General features: G+C 39.1%; 1 protein-coding gene across 2 annotated transcripts in view; it reads right to left on the reverse strand.

Moving 5' to 3' along the window:
• Positions 1-2788: 2788 nt before the first annotated feature.
• TOMM70 (translocase of outer mitochondrial membrane 70) overlaps positions 2789-14996 on the reverse strand; it is a 44503-nt gene continuing 32295 nt past the window's right edge. For both annotated transcript variants that reach the window (XM_050958563.1, XM_050958573.1), the window contains 6 exons: positions 12084-12218; positions 9299-9406; positions 8447-8563; positions 7728-7825; positions 6959-7081; positions 2789-4919 (listed from right to left, as the gene is read on the reverse strand). In XM_050958563.1, the coding sequence (XP_050814520.1) occupies positions 4766-4919; positions 6959-7081; positions 7728-7825; positions 8447-8563; positions 9299-9406; positions 12084-12218 (735 nt within the window). In that variant the 3' untranslated portion in view covers positions 2789-4765. The remainder of the gene's footprint in view (positions 4920-6958; positions 7082-7727; positions 7826-8446; positions 8564-9298; positions 9407-12083; positions 12219-14996) is intronic.

The raw sequence follows: 14996 nt of genomic DNA on the forward strand, positions 1-14996 counted from the left end.
ACTTTGAGGTACAGTACTACCTAAAGTGGCTTTTTCTAATTGTTAATTATGCCTCCTGCTATTTTGAACTGAATAATTTGCAAGCAGAAGAGGTGGTTAGAAAGGTACCTTTTGCTGAGGAGCTTTTGGAAACAGGCCTATTGCTGGAATTTGTTTTCTAAAGAAGGAGTGGGGGGGGAGAGGGGAATTACTACTCTTGAGCAATGTGGGCCTACATCTGAGACATACTGAACACCTATAGCTCCCACTGACGATTACTGCACAGGTGTTTGCTGTACTAGCCATCTGGGTAGAGATGAGGCCTATCAGCTGTAGAGGATCCTTCATTTCTTCACTGTTCCTCTCACTGAAATGAGGGACAAATTTTGGTAACATGCTTCATCATGACAAACTGGCAATTTAAGTGGCTAAAATACCTTTGCAATAAAACAATGTCTTTTCTGCCTCCAACTCTGAGCCTAAGAGACATTGTTTTCCAATTTCCAGGGTTTACAGTAGCCTCTCAAAAAAAGCACCAAACAGTAGCTGCACTTTACAAGGCCCTTCTAATCTCAGAAGCTTGCTTCTCAAATACAAAAATAGTTTCAGCACCTTGTTTTCATTAAATAGACACACTGCATAAGAATTTCCCAAACCAGACTATAAAATGAAGATTTATTAGTTGAAAAATATAAAAGATTTAGCAAACAATGTACCATTTTGAGTCTAGTTTAATATAAATTTCTGCAAGGAGCCATCCCGAGCCCCTCCTGTCTGCCACCCTCAGCACGATAAGCCAGGTCAGCATATATGACTTATAAAAACATCAGCTATTTGTTTCATTTTTAAACTAGTGTCTGATAGAAGGATACGGTTTGGGTTTTCTTGTTTTTGTTTCCTGTGCAGCAGAATGTAAATTAAAGTTTATTTTTCATGTTTGGAGGATTTAAAAAAAAAGCAGGATTCTACATCGCCTGATTCTTAGTTTTGCAAATGTAAACTGCAGTCTACATCTGGTGGTAGGATAAAGAGAAAATTCACATCTAGACAGGGACAATTTTCCTAGAGAGCCAAACTGGAATAACATTTCTCAGTTTGAGAAGAGGTCAGAAAATGGTCACAGCTGAGGCTCACATATATAGCACTGTTATGAGCAGGTGGCAACCTTACATCAGCTCTTGATGTGGCTCATTGATATCCTTTTGAAATGGGTGCATTGCCAGGTTTGGGGATTTTTGTTTTTTCATACAATCAAAAAAAAAAAAAAAAAAGCTTCCCAAACCATTCTTACACTATTTAATAGTTAAAACAGTCACTAATGTTTTTTGTGCTGATGAAAGACAGATACTTTATTAAGGCACTGTATTATATACATATGCATCAGAATTCTATAAATATAGAATATCACCAGCACTGCACCAGTATCAGCATATTCCCCAAAGTTCAGCTGCCAGGTTTTAGGAATGACAGAAAAGAGGGCAATAGCTTGCATTTAGACAGAAGGCAGGAAAGCTGGTATGAGCGCTGTTGGGAGATCTGGGCTGAGCTATCCTTACTGATTCAGCTGCTCTCACTCCCCAGTCTAATAGACTATATAGACCAGTTGTTGATAGTTACAAGTTAGTTTTGGAAGCCTGCCTTAGTTTTTCATCTTTGGAATCTGGGTTCAAATCCCAAATGATTTAAATCCCAAATGAAGCATGATCTCTTCCTAATCTCCGTTTATGCACCTTGTGAACTATCTGGCATGCCTCTCTAAGACTCTTTGTGCAAGAACTAGAATACCAGGGATTTTACAAGATTAGGATTAAGCTAGGTGGCAGAAGCGTGGGGAAGCTGCTTCTCACAGTGCCTGGTGCACCAAGTCTGCTGTATCCGTGGCTCACTTTCCCTAGATTGTTTTTAACTAAACTATGGAAAACACAGGAATTTTTAAAAGCTGGTTTACATTCCTGGCTTGAAGGCAATCCTTAATGGCCATCCCTACAGCATGCTATTACTGGGACTCTGAGCAGAAACTGCACAGTGAAGGATGTGACTGCATACATGTAAGTGGAATGCAGACTGCTGTTTCCTCACTACAGATTGGATGGCCTTTCCTCATGTTAATTTCTTAACACTGTGCCTGAGCAAAGGGCAGGAGTCACAGCTTAGGTTAAAAGAACAGGAGTACTTGTGGCACCTTAAGAGACTAACAAATTTATTTCAGCATGAGCTTTCATGAGCTACAGGTCACTTCTTCGGATGCATAGAATGGAACACACAGGAGATATTTATAGATACAGAGAACATGAAAAGGTGGAAGTACGCATACCAACAGGAAGTCTAATCAATTGAGATGAGCTATCATCAGCAGGAAGAAAAAAAACTTTTGAAGTGATAATTAAGATGACCCATGGAAGGTGTGAGAACTTAATATAGGGAAATAGATTCAGTTAGTGTAATGACCCAACCATTCCCGGTCTCTGTTTAGGCCTGAGTTATTGTATCTAATTTGCATATTAATTCGAGTTCAGCAGTCTCTCTTCAAGTCTGTTTTTGAAGATTTTTTGTTGCAAAATTGCCACCTTCAAGTCTGTCACTGAATGGTTAGAGAGGTTGAAGTGTTCTTCCACTGGTTTTTTATTCATCCCACTCTTTTTTGAGGGAGAAAACGAAAGGCAGTTTTGAATATTCATTAGTTAGAATCAGTTCCTCCTAGATTCACAGAAACCTTGTTTACACAAAACACAATTCTAGATTGGTACAACTTCCACTTAGCAGGTAAGTAATTTCCCACCAAAACCTGGCCTTATGTAAAAGAGAGAAATCTGAATGTAATATTTATTTGGTGACTTTACAGGTGATAAGTCATTTACAAAAAAAAATTACAGACAAATGCATCTTTCAGTGCAATTTCAACTATCTGAAGAGCAGGCAACAGTCCGTGATGTGGAATGCTAGTATTAGGCAGCACATGCTTTTTTTCCCTTAATCTTTTGGAGGAGGAGGAGGAAAAATAACTGTCCGTTGTAGATAAGGCCATGCAAATAAAAACCCTGCTGAAGAATAGGATACAGTGAAGCTTATAAGTAGTTTCTGAGGATTTGGCATGTTTCTGTTTTCAATTAATAGAAACAGGTTGAAAATTTCATAAGCAGCCCCATGCTCTTCTTTAATGAAGTGTCCTTTGAGCCTGCTTGTGTCTTCAATCATTTTTCATTCCACACCAATACCACTGGTTCCTGAATCGTGTAAATGGAAGGATTAAGCCAATATGTCTCCAGGTCCTCCTCCACCCCATTATTCAGAGCAATTGCTGGGAGGGAAGGGGAAAGACAGGGAGGCTGAGGTAAAAAAAAAACAAAAAAAAAAAAAACAGCTTGCCCCATTAGATGCCAGAGCTAGCAGTTCGTTTTGCACTTGCTTAGCTCATTCCTTTAAGTGACATAGATTAGAAAGTCACCATAGATTTGCATATAGTTTGGGGGTGGAGATAAGACCCAAAATTAAGGGTATGCAATTTGATGAGATGCAAGGTAAGAAGAGCTCCCTACCTCCCATGAAGCTAGTGGGAGGCAAGCATGGACTGACTTTGGTTCCAAAGAGTAATGAGCAGCATCTACAGTGCCCTTTACAGTTCCTAGCCCTAGGAAGATTTCGTTTATACTAGTGTTCTAAGAAAAAGTCAATCAGAAGGAACGTGCTGTTCACTGAACAACTGTGTTATTTCTACTGAACATTTGTAATTTTAGCAAATATGGGCTCTAAGTAACAAGAAAATTAAGATTCTAAATCCATTACTGGGCAGTTCAGACAGCTTTGTTCATTTTCTCATCCAATCCTCTCATGGGAATTTACAAACACTTGGCTAGAACAAGGATCTATGCATTTCTTGAGTTTAAATGTAAACACCATATTATCTGTTACATCTAGGCCAAAACTCTCAACTGTCCCAAGTTTGAACTCAGGCACAACCATACCTTGGCAATTCGTCTCAGCACAACATTCAGTTTCTTAAAAAATTCTCAGAAGCACTGGGAAGCTTTAAGAATTTCTGCTGGCGTTAGAGTGAGGACAACTGTAGAAGGAAAGGGCATTTTCCTTTTTAGCATAACGAAAGCTTTTTTAAATAGCTCTCAAATATAGTACACAAGTGCTTTTTGGGGAGAGGAAAAATGACTACCAAAGGAACCTCTTAACAGCTGCCACAGGACCATTTTTAAGTAGTTATGCAGAGGGTGGAAGAGGTAAGGGAAGATTGTGCATGCTTGGATGTATTTACAGGGTTTGTCTTCACATCTATTGGCTTTTAAAAAATCCCTACAATTAAATAGTTTAGTAAATTAAGTTTTGTTTTTGCAAAACTAAAGTCAACCCATAGAAATTAACTGCATATGAAAGAAACCTATTTTACAGCACTATTAACTACAAAATCAACAGGAAAACATGCTGTAAAATTCTATTTTGATAAAGCAAAAATCATCCACATCATCATCACCCAAAAATTAAAGTTTTTATTTGCATGGCCAAAATATCCTTTGTTCCCTTGCAACTTTGTTTTATTTCCCTTAACAGCTGGTAAGGTTTCCTGCATAGGGAACAAGTCGCAGCACAGCATACTTCCTTCAACAGCCACTCCCACAACACCTAAACATTTAACAGATGTAACAAATGACAACACCATGAACGGGAAAAAACTAAGTTCCACCATTCAACATCTTTTGCAACAGTGTCTTCAAGGCTAGGTTGAGGTGGGCAACTTTACTTTTAAAAGGTCATTCTCTCCCTCCCCCTCATTGTTTCTTTACAATGTTGGCGGTTTCAGTCCATATTTCTTTGCAACTTCTGTCTGGGCATAAGCAGCATCACAGAGTGAGTAGAGGTGGGCCATCTCCATTTCAGATTTGGCCAGGTTAATAGCTTTGTTGAACATTTCAATGGCTTTATCCAGATTGCCTCTGAAATAAACCAGATCATCAAATTAAGACACTAAGTAACATTTTACATTTCTATAGAACCTTTATTCCCAGAGAGTTTACCAACCCATAGGTATTGCACCAGTGAAACGCAGCAGCAAGTTTGGTAACCAAAGGCAACACAGGGGAGGGAAACACTTGTCTTACAGGTCACAGTTTGAAGTTTTCAGATAAGAACTTTCCATGACTGATGCAAGAGAGCACTGATTTAACTAGCTTTGTTATCACTCAACTACATCATCTGGAGGAACAGCTTTCAGTGGACTCTATGACATGCCAAAAAGGGGGAAGTTCAGAGATTACACAGGCAACAGGGGGATGCCAGGGAGAAATTTTCAATACATGTTCTTGAGGAAATGGGCTCTGTTGCCCATAAAAGCAAATGTACTGATCTTGAAGTAGCCTAGTAGTGGCCTTCTAGTCAAGATGGCAGCTCAAGTAATGCAGATTAATTGTTCTGAACAAAATTGCTCGCGAATTATTCCCTGCAAAAAAATACAACTGTCTGCTTTTTTGATGCCAGGTATATCAGGGACTTTGTCAGAACATACACTGCTTAAAACACTTACTCCAACATGCTATTCTTTTGTCTTTACCAAGTCAGTTTGTGAACTTGGAAGAACTGCAAAGGGGATACAGACTCAAATAGCTGGAGGAAGGGATAACAGGTAAAATACAGTAAGAGATCCTAGCCAGTTGCCAGCTAACTGTCCTTGTCCATACTATGAGCAAAACTGTTTCACATTTTTCCAGCATAATGAATTTTCACAGTTGTAATACTAGTTGTTATAGAGCACTTTCTATCAGTACATCTCAAAGTACTACAGAGGAGGTCAGTATCATTATCCCCATTTTACAGATGGGGGAAACGGAAGCACGGTCACCCAGTGTGACTTGCCAGTGTCACCCAGCAGGCCAATAGATCAGCTGAGACTAGAACATGGATCTCCTGACTCTCAGTAAAATGCCCTTACCACTAAGACACACTGATTCTTAGACAAGGCTTAAAAGGGAAGACAGAAAAAAAACGGCAGAGGATGAGACTGATAGGCTTGGTCAGAGGGGAGACAAGGACTCTTTACTGAAACTCAGCCAAAGCCATGAGTATCTAGCTTAGCTGCCAAGTTTATGACTAGATATTCTGCAAGTGGTTTCAATTTGTGTGCTCAGTTTTTAGACAGACTATTTTGGAATTTCATGCAAATAGTCCCACAGAGGTGAAACAAACCTCAACCTCTAAGAAGAGTTAGTTGGGGCCAGGGTGTCTGGAGCCTAGTGTGCTCAAACGTCTCACGGAAAAGGGCATGGATTAAGGAGTCCTCTCCCATCAAGAGATACTACTTGCAGAACTATGGTTTAACAGAAATACAGGGAATGCCTATTAGTCATAGATGTGAAATGAGTTTTAAAAAGCAAGAAGGGACATGTAGATGGGTATTTAGTTCACTAACCAGAGCAGTCTTTTTTACTTTTCATAGGCTTGGGTGTGGAGAGGTTATTTTTAAGAAACAACTTTCATCACCACATTACTACACCCTAATTGACACAATCCTATCACTTGAACTTCGGCTGATCTAGCTGCCCACCAAAAATTATATAAAAGATGGCCCTTGTATTTAACTCCTCCCACACTCGGTATGTAAGTGTTAATGGCTCAATTGTGACTGGAAAGCAATTCCTTGAATGCAGTGTGTGAAACCTGCACTATGCCAATTACAGAAAAGGGGTTACTCCAGACACTATTCTTATCTCATTAGCACAAACTCCTTGTGAACTGGGGGAGTTTATGGGGCCACTGGATGGTGAAATGCCAGGGAGAAAGGCAGATTTTCCCTAAACGTTACACTAGGCAAGTCAGGACTCCTGGGTCCTGCCCCATGGCTTCCCATTGTTCAGAGCTACTCTCCAATACAAAGAAATTTTCAAGAGTGGTAGAGAAACCTACTGGTTTTCTATAATTCCAAAGGTAACTTGACAGCTTTAGTGTCTTCAAATGAAAGTGTTATATTTTAAAAAGTTACCGTTGCACTTCAATCGTTCCCATAGTTTCATATGCAAAATCACATTTGTTATCAATTTCGATGGCCTTGCTTATGAGCTCCAAGCCTTTGTCTAGATCCTGCTTCCACTGAAGTTGAAGTAAACTGCAAAAAGACAACAATTACAGACCAGACTTATTTCTATATATTCCATACATAGTCTTGCCTATCTTAGGGAAAGTGAATATCCCATATAAAAAACATAGTTAAATTCCTTATGCAGAGTGGGCAATAATTTTCACTTCATATATGAAATGAAGACACTTTCAAAAGTCATTTAAATAACAGACTATCAGCAGTTTAAGGACAACAAAGAGAAATTATCTCTTCATGTGTACATAACTCTTTCCATTAGGAGGATCAACCACAAATTGTTTTTGTCGATATGAAAATTTGGAGCATAAAGCTCCAATTTAGAATGGTTATTGACTGCGTAAAGAAGTTTTAAGATTTGTAAACTAACATTCTTACACTGATATCAAGTAGATGTGCCTTTCGGAATGCATGTTAATGGAAAACATACTAAAATTTCTGTTCAATTTACATTTTAGTTGAAAAAAAGCAAATTATAACACTATTTTTCCAACTTTGAAATTACTCAAGTATTTTCAGGGGAAGAGCTACTAGTCTTGGGTTGAACTTTTAAGGCAAATATACGTAATCAGGTGATGAGGCCTGAAAACAGTGACTTATTCAGAAATGCAGACAGTCCCTTAACTGTAACAGAGAACAGTGACTCAATAATACATACCCTTTATGAACATAGGTAGTAGCATTGTCTGGCTCAAGGTCAATACATTTATCGTACATTTCATCAGCCTTACCAAATTGCTGCTGATCTGTTAATGCCTGCATGAGAAGAGATACTTTTAAAAAAATGAACAACCAACACACTGAGCGAATCTAGAACTACTTAAAACTGTGTCTGTGCCATTCCCTCCCAACTTGGATGTCTCATTACGGGTATGGGCAGGCACATGCACAAGTTAATCACCATTGTTAATTTCCAAAAAATCATTATTTTTGGTCTTAGTGTTCATCAGCTCTTTCAGAAACATGCCATAGAGCTTTAACTGCACAGATTAGTGATCAGAATGTGCATAATGGCAGGTCCACAATGACCTGTTCTAATTATACTGCGAGTGAGGAACAATAAACCAGGGAGCACAAGTCTCAGGTGGTGAGCTGTACCCCATCCTTAAGAATTCTTGTCCTCAGTAACTTCTGCTGCTGAAAACACACAAACATAATAGGAACTCTATTCTGGTCCCTACCTGCATTACCCATCTGGAGTCAGAGTACCAGTGAATGCATTCAGATAACTCAAAGCCAACTGACTATTCATTCCAGTCATACTTTCTTACAGTGGAAACCACATAAACAAGTGTACTTAACGCAACTGTGCCAAATTCTATTTGCTTAGTGCACGTTATTTTTATATGAGTAAAACAGAATTAGTTTATAACAGACCTGAGCATAGAGTGCATAACCTTCAGCACACCTTGGAAATATTTTAATGACATCCTCAAAGCCTTTCATGGCTGCCTGAACTTGTAAAGGATTATTTCCGGTATAGGCTTGGCGATACTATTAAAGAACAGAGTAAAAACATAAGAAAACAAAATAAATAGCCAGGACAGGAAAACAGCCTCCTGAGAGAGACAGAGAGTGTGTGTTAAATTAAATCTAATACCATTACAAACAAATTACACAAAGTGGTATGCATGCCTGCATTTGGCTAACTCAGTGTCTGTAGGAGTTGGCCACACTTCCAACCATCCAGTGGCAAGGACCTTGCGTAAGATGGGGAGGCATGGTAGTCACCAGCAGCCTCCCTCTCTCCAGAAGGTTTGGATCCCTTCCTATTCCCATTATGCCAGCTCTCCCCGGCAAAATCTCAAATATGGGTGGAATATCCACTTGCTTGAAATAGATACTTTCCCCTTCTAGCAGACTGTCTTGTTTTTTCCAGTTGCATTAGTAAAGAACAGCTGTATTTGATGTGATTAATGAAAAAACAATTGTATTGCTTTATTACAGAATGTTAATAAATGGATACTTTTAAAAATAGTGATATGATATGAAGTACTTGCCCAAATACAGAAAAATTGATAAAAACTGGCCGAACAAATACTCCCAGGCTGACTAAAATGTTTTCTGTATTAGTTCTTGAATTTGATGTCAAAGGATTGCAAGATATATTGATGCATGTTTTTTCAATTAATGTACAATGAAAACAGGAAACTGAAACATCAAAATAAACCTGTATAAGTTCAGTGAAAACAGCAAAAACACAGACAAAAATTATAGGACTGCACTTACCAGTGCAAAACATTTCTGTGCTTGTGCCAAGGCAGAATCTGGTCGTAATCGAATACATTCATCAAAGTCTTCCACAGCCTCTTCAACTTGGTCGAGAAGGATTTTCAGCTAAAGAGAGAGAATAAATCCTAATTCTGTGTTTAATCTGTGTTTTATATGCTTAAACAGGATTTCTATGTTGTACTAGTTAGTGATATGAGGAGGTTGTTTGTTCAGTCTTACAATTGTAGCGTAAACCCGACATGATCTTCAGGAAAGTCCCTGGCACTGAATGTAACAAACAGCTGTCAAAGAATTGAACTTTGGCTTCATTCACAACTGTTCAAATATAAGCATACAACCTATAGGTCTGCACCTCCTTTTTCTTATTTCTGATGCTGGTTATCTGCATTAATCCTTTAGCACAGATTTTGTGGGTTTTCATGTTGCACATGCTCTCTGCTTTGTCTTCCAAAATCACTTGACTTCACTTCATTTGATACTAATGGATTATCTGGAGGTTAACAATATAATCTTAGTTCTCTAAAACTTGTGTTTTAAAATATCTTCTAACACAAAATTAACCAAGTTCAAATTCTTCCTTTTCATTCACTCCAGGCATTTATTTTATATTTCCTAAGTTAAGTTGCGCAGAAGTTTCACTCCTCTCATAAATAATAAAGAGCTGGGTTTCTTGTTTAGCATGATCAAGGTAAGCAGTGCTAAATTATTTCAACAGTGCAGATCCACATTCTGTATTAAACAAACAAAATAAGATCTAACTCGTGAACAGAATCATTTAGTCTTATTTCAGGTTTCAGAGTAACAGCTGTGTTAGTCTGTATCCACAAAAAGAACAGGAGTACTTGTGGCACCTTAGAGATTAACAAATTTATTTCAGCATGAGCTTTCGTGAGCTACAGCTCACTTCTTCAGATGCATAGAATGGAACACACAGACAGAAGATATTTATACAGAAAACATGAAAAGGTGGAAGTACCCATACCAACTGTCAGAGGCCAATCAATTGATATGAGCTATCATCAGCAGGAAAAAAAAACCTTTGAAGTGATAATCGAGATGACCCATAGAAGGTGTGAGAACTTAACATGGGGAAACAGATTCAATCAGTGTAATGACCCAATCATTCCCAGTCTCTGTTTAAACCTAAGTTAATTGTATCTAATTTGCATATTAATTCGAGTTCAGCAGTTTCTCTTTGGAGTCTGTTTCTGAAGTTTTTTTGTTGCAAAATTGCCACCTTCAAGTCTGTCACTGAGTGGTTAGAGAGGTTGAAGTGTTCTCCCACTGGTTTGTGAATGTTATGATTCATGATGTCAGATGTGTGTCCATTTATTCTTTTGCATAGAAACTGTCCGGTTAGGCCAATGTACGTGTCAGAGGGGCATTGCTGGCACATGATGGCATATATCACGTTGGTAGATGTGCAGGTGAACAAGCCCCTGATGGCGTGGCTGATGTGATTAGGTCCTATGATGGTGTCACTTGAATAGATATGTGGACAGAGCGGGCATCGGGCTTTGTTGCAAGGATAGGTTCCTGGGTTAGCGTTTATGTTGTATGGTGTGCGGTTTCTGGGCAGTATTTGCTTCAGGTTGGGAGGCTATCTGTAAGCAAGGACTGGCCTGTCTCTCAAGATCTGTGAGAGTGAGGGATCATCTTTCAGGATAGGTTGCAGATCTTAGATGATGCGCTGGAGAGGTTTTAGTTGGGGGCTGAAGGTGACAGCTAGTGGCGTTCTGTTATTTTCTTTGTTGGGCCTGTCCTGTAGTAGGTGGCTTCTGGGTACTCTTCTGGCTCTGTCAATCAGTTTTTTCACTTCAGCCGGTGGGTACTGTAGTTTTAAGAATGCTTGATAAAGATCTTGTAGGTGTTTATCTCTGTCTGAGGGATTGGAGCAAATGTGGTTGTATCTTAGAGCTTGGCTGTAGACAATGGATCGTGTGGTGTGTCCTGGATGGAAGCTAGAGGCATGTAGGTAAGTATAGCGGTCAGTGGGTTTCCGGTACAGGGTGGTGTTTATGTGACCATCGCTTATTAGCACAGTAGTGTCTAGGAAATGGACTGCTTGTGTGGATTGGTCTAGGCTGAGGTTGAGGGATGGGAACTGTTAAAATCATAGTGGAATTCCTCGAGGGCTTCTTTTCCATGGGTCCAGATGATGAAGATGTCATCAATGTAGCACAAGTAGAGTAGGGGTGTTGGGGGACAAGAGCTAAGGAAGCGCTGTTCTAAGTCAGCCCATAAAGATGTTGGCATACTGTGGGGCCATGTGGGTACCCATAGCAGTGCCGCTGACTTGAAGGTATATATCGTCCACAAATGTGAAATAGTTGTGGGTGAGGACAAAGTCACAAAGATCAGCCACCAGGTTAGCTGTGATATTATCGGGAATACTGTTCCTGACGACTTGTAGTCCATCTTTGTGTGGAATGTAGGTGCAGAGGGCTTCTACATCCATAGTGGCCAGGATGGTGTTTTCTGGAAAATCACTGATGGATTGTAGTTTCCTCAGGAAGTTAGTGGTGTCTCGAAGATAGCTGGGAGGAGTTTTGCTTATGTATTTAACTATTACCATATACGTATGCACTTACTCCCTTCTATTCTAGTGGATTTAATGTTATGATATAACCTTATTATTGTCAGAATTCACAGTTTTTGCCATGCACTATATCAGGTGTGTATAACAATTTATTAATCTTTGTTCTGTATTTTTCCTTTAGTTCAATCTAATCAGATATTTAAACTTAAAAAATTAAGTAAAACTCTGCAATACAGCTCTTACCTGTCCTCTGTGGTGGTAAACATCTGCATTCTGAGGATCAATATCAGCAGCCATATTAAAATCTTGAGTGGACAGCATAGGCTGTTGCTGCTGCATATACATACTACCTCGTTTGATCAAGGCATTAGCACGGAGCTATAAAAAAGGTCAAACATTTTTATTTTTAAATATCAGATGCTGGTCTTAAGATTTTTAGTTACAATGATGTTAATGGACAACTTTTCATTTAATCGGTCACTCCCATGACATAACAGAAATTGGTTTCTCATTCATTCTAAGCAGTAGTAAATTGTGGTACATAAAGTTTAAAAGCATTAATACAATTACGTGCAAGGGTCATTTCATACCAAGTCAACCCATGCTTCCTCCTTGACTTAATTTACTTGATATATGTCTTGAAAGTGTAAGGGACATATCCACCAAAATCAGCAGCCATTTTCACAGCAGTTTAGTGTGCAAAAACCAGCTGAGCTACTGTCTTACTTATGAATTAAGTTGTTCACACCTAACAAGTACCTTACCTCACTTACTTCAAATCCTATCTGTTCTCTAATTTTCATCATTCAGCCCAGGCAAACCCTTCTTGTTTCCTCTTTATTTTCTAAATGGAGATTCTGTCCCTTAGTCGTTCTGCATAGGGTATTAGGAATTTACCAATCTCAGCTTCCTATTCTAAGGTCACTTTTTTTTCTTCTCATATGTAAACAGGTCGACAATTAGGAGGTGATTTAATAATCGTGTCAATTATTTTTCTGTATTTATATTTTAATGTTTCCTACAGTTTACAAAGAAACTAAGATAACCACAAATACAAATAAGATGTGGCAGTGAACATGATCCCATGATCTGCTTTTAGTTAGAGAGCCCAGCATGACTATTTCATAAGTTATTCCACCTGTGGTATTAATACATGGTACACATGTGACGAAAAAGACCTTTCCAAACTGCTGTAAAGCTAGCTGATACTTAGCTTTCTCGGGTAACGTCTTCACTCCACACCACTGGCAGTGGCAAGTAGTGTACCTGGAGCTACATGCTGCAGTGAAAAGCAAGCTGCATCCATACGGTGATGTGTAGCTACATGTCACTGAAAGGTTCTGGCAGAGGGGAGGCAATGGCAAAAGGCTTCAGCAGCTCTCCACTGCTAGAGCCTTTCACAGCGATAGAGAAGGGCTCCAGCAACGGGGAGCATGCAGCGCCTTTCTCCGCTGCCAGAGTCTTTACCTGCAGTGGGGAAGGGATTCAGCAGCGGGACGATACAGGGCAGACAGGGAGGCCCGGCTTGGGCGAGTAGAGAGCTGTGTAAGAGTATGTAGTCTGGTATAGCCCCACACCCTTCAGCCATGTCTTTACTCTACTTGCCTAAGCCAGGCCTCACTTTGAACACTGCTGTTTATACCTGTGCTTGGGAGGCTACCCGAATATTAATCTACAAACTGCTGAAAAAAGTGTGCAGTGTGGACATACCCTTAAGCATACCAATCACATTGCAAGGAAAATATCCAACCATTGATAATAAGCACACTACAAATAATTAGGCAAAGTGGTGAAAAAAGTAGGGCTGTCAAGTGATTTAAAAAGAAAAAAGCAATTCATTGCACCATTTAAAATATTAATAGCAATGAATCGTGCTGTTAAACAATAATATATTTAAATATTTTTGGATGTTTTCCACATTTTCAAATGTATTGATTTCAATTACAACACAGAATACAAAGTGCACAGTGCTCATTTTGTATTTTTTTTTTACGAATATTTGCACAGTAAAAAACAAAAAACAATTTTTCAAATTCACCTCATAAAAATACTGTAGTACAATCTCTTTATCATGAAAGTTGAACTTAACAAGTGTATAATTATTCACAAAAAATAACTGTATTCAAAACCAAAACAATGTAAAATTTTAGAGCCTACAAGTCCAATCAGTCCTACTACTTGTTCAGCCAATTGCTCAGACAAATAAGTTTGTTTACATGTGGAGGAGATAATCTGCCCGCTTCTTGTTTACAATGAAAGTGAGAACAAGTGTTTGCATGACACTGTTGCAGCCGGTGCTGCAAGGTATTTATGTGTCACATGAGCTAAAGATTCGTATGTCCCTTCATGCTTCAACCACCATTCCAGGAGACATACATCCATACCGATGATGGGTTCTACTCAATAACTATCCAAAGCAGTACAGACCAACAACACTCCCATGCAGAAACAACAGAATCCAAACCACTAAAAAAGAAAATCAGCCTTCTGCTGTGGCATCTGACTCAGATGACAAAAATGCAGAAGGCTGATTTTCTTTTTTAGTGGTTTGGATTCTACTGTTTCCGCATGGGAGTGTTGCTCTTTTAAGAATTCTGAAAGCATGCTCCACACCTCGTCCCTCTCAGATTTTGGAAGGAACTTCAGATTCTTAAACCTTGGGTCGAGTACTGCAGCTATCTTTAGAAATCTCACACTGGTACTTTCTTTGTGTTTTGTCAAATCTGCAGTGAAAGTGTTCTTAAAACGAACAACATTTGATGGGTCATCATCTGAGACTGCTATAACATGAAATATATGGCAGAATGTGGGTAAAACACAGAGCAGGAGACATACAACTCTCTCCCAACGAGTCCAGTCACAAATGTAATTAACACATTTTTTAATGAGTGTTAATAGCACGAAAGCATGTCCTCTAGAACAGCAGCTGAAGTATAAAGGGGCATACGAATGCTTAGCATATCTGGCATGTAATTACCTTGCAATGCCAGCTACAAAAGTGCCATGCAAATGCCTGTTCTCACTTTCAGGTGACACTGTAAATAAGAAGCGTGTACCATTATCTCCCATAAATGTAAACAAACTTGTCTGTCTTAGCAATTGGCTGAAAAAGAAGTAGAACTGAGTCAACTTGCAGGCTTGCAAGTTTTAAACCAT

Source organism: Gopherus flavomarginatus, chromosome 1 (genome assembly GCF_025201925.1).
Source record: "Gopherus flavomarginatus isolate rGopFla2 chromosome 1, rGopFla2.mat.asm, whole genome shotgun sequence".
In the NCBI taxonomy this organism is placed as follows: Eukaryota; Metazoa; Chordata; order Testudines; family Testudinidae; genus Gopherus; species Gopherus flavomarginatus.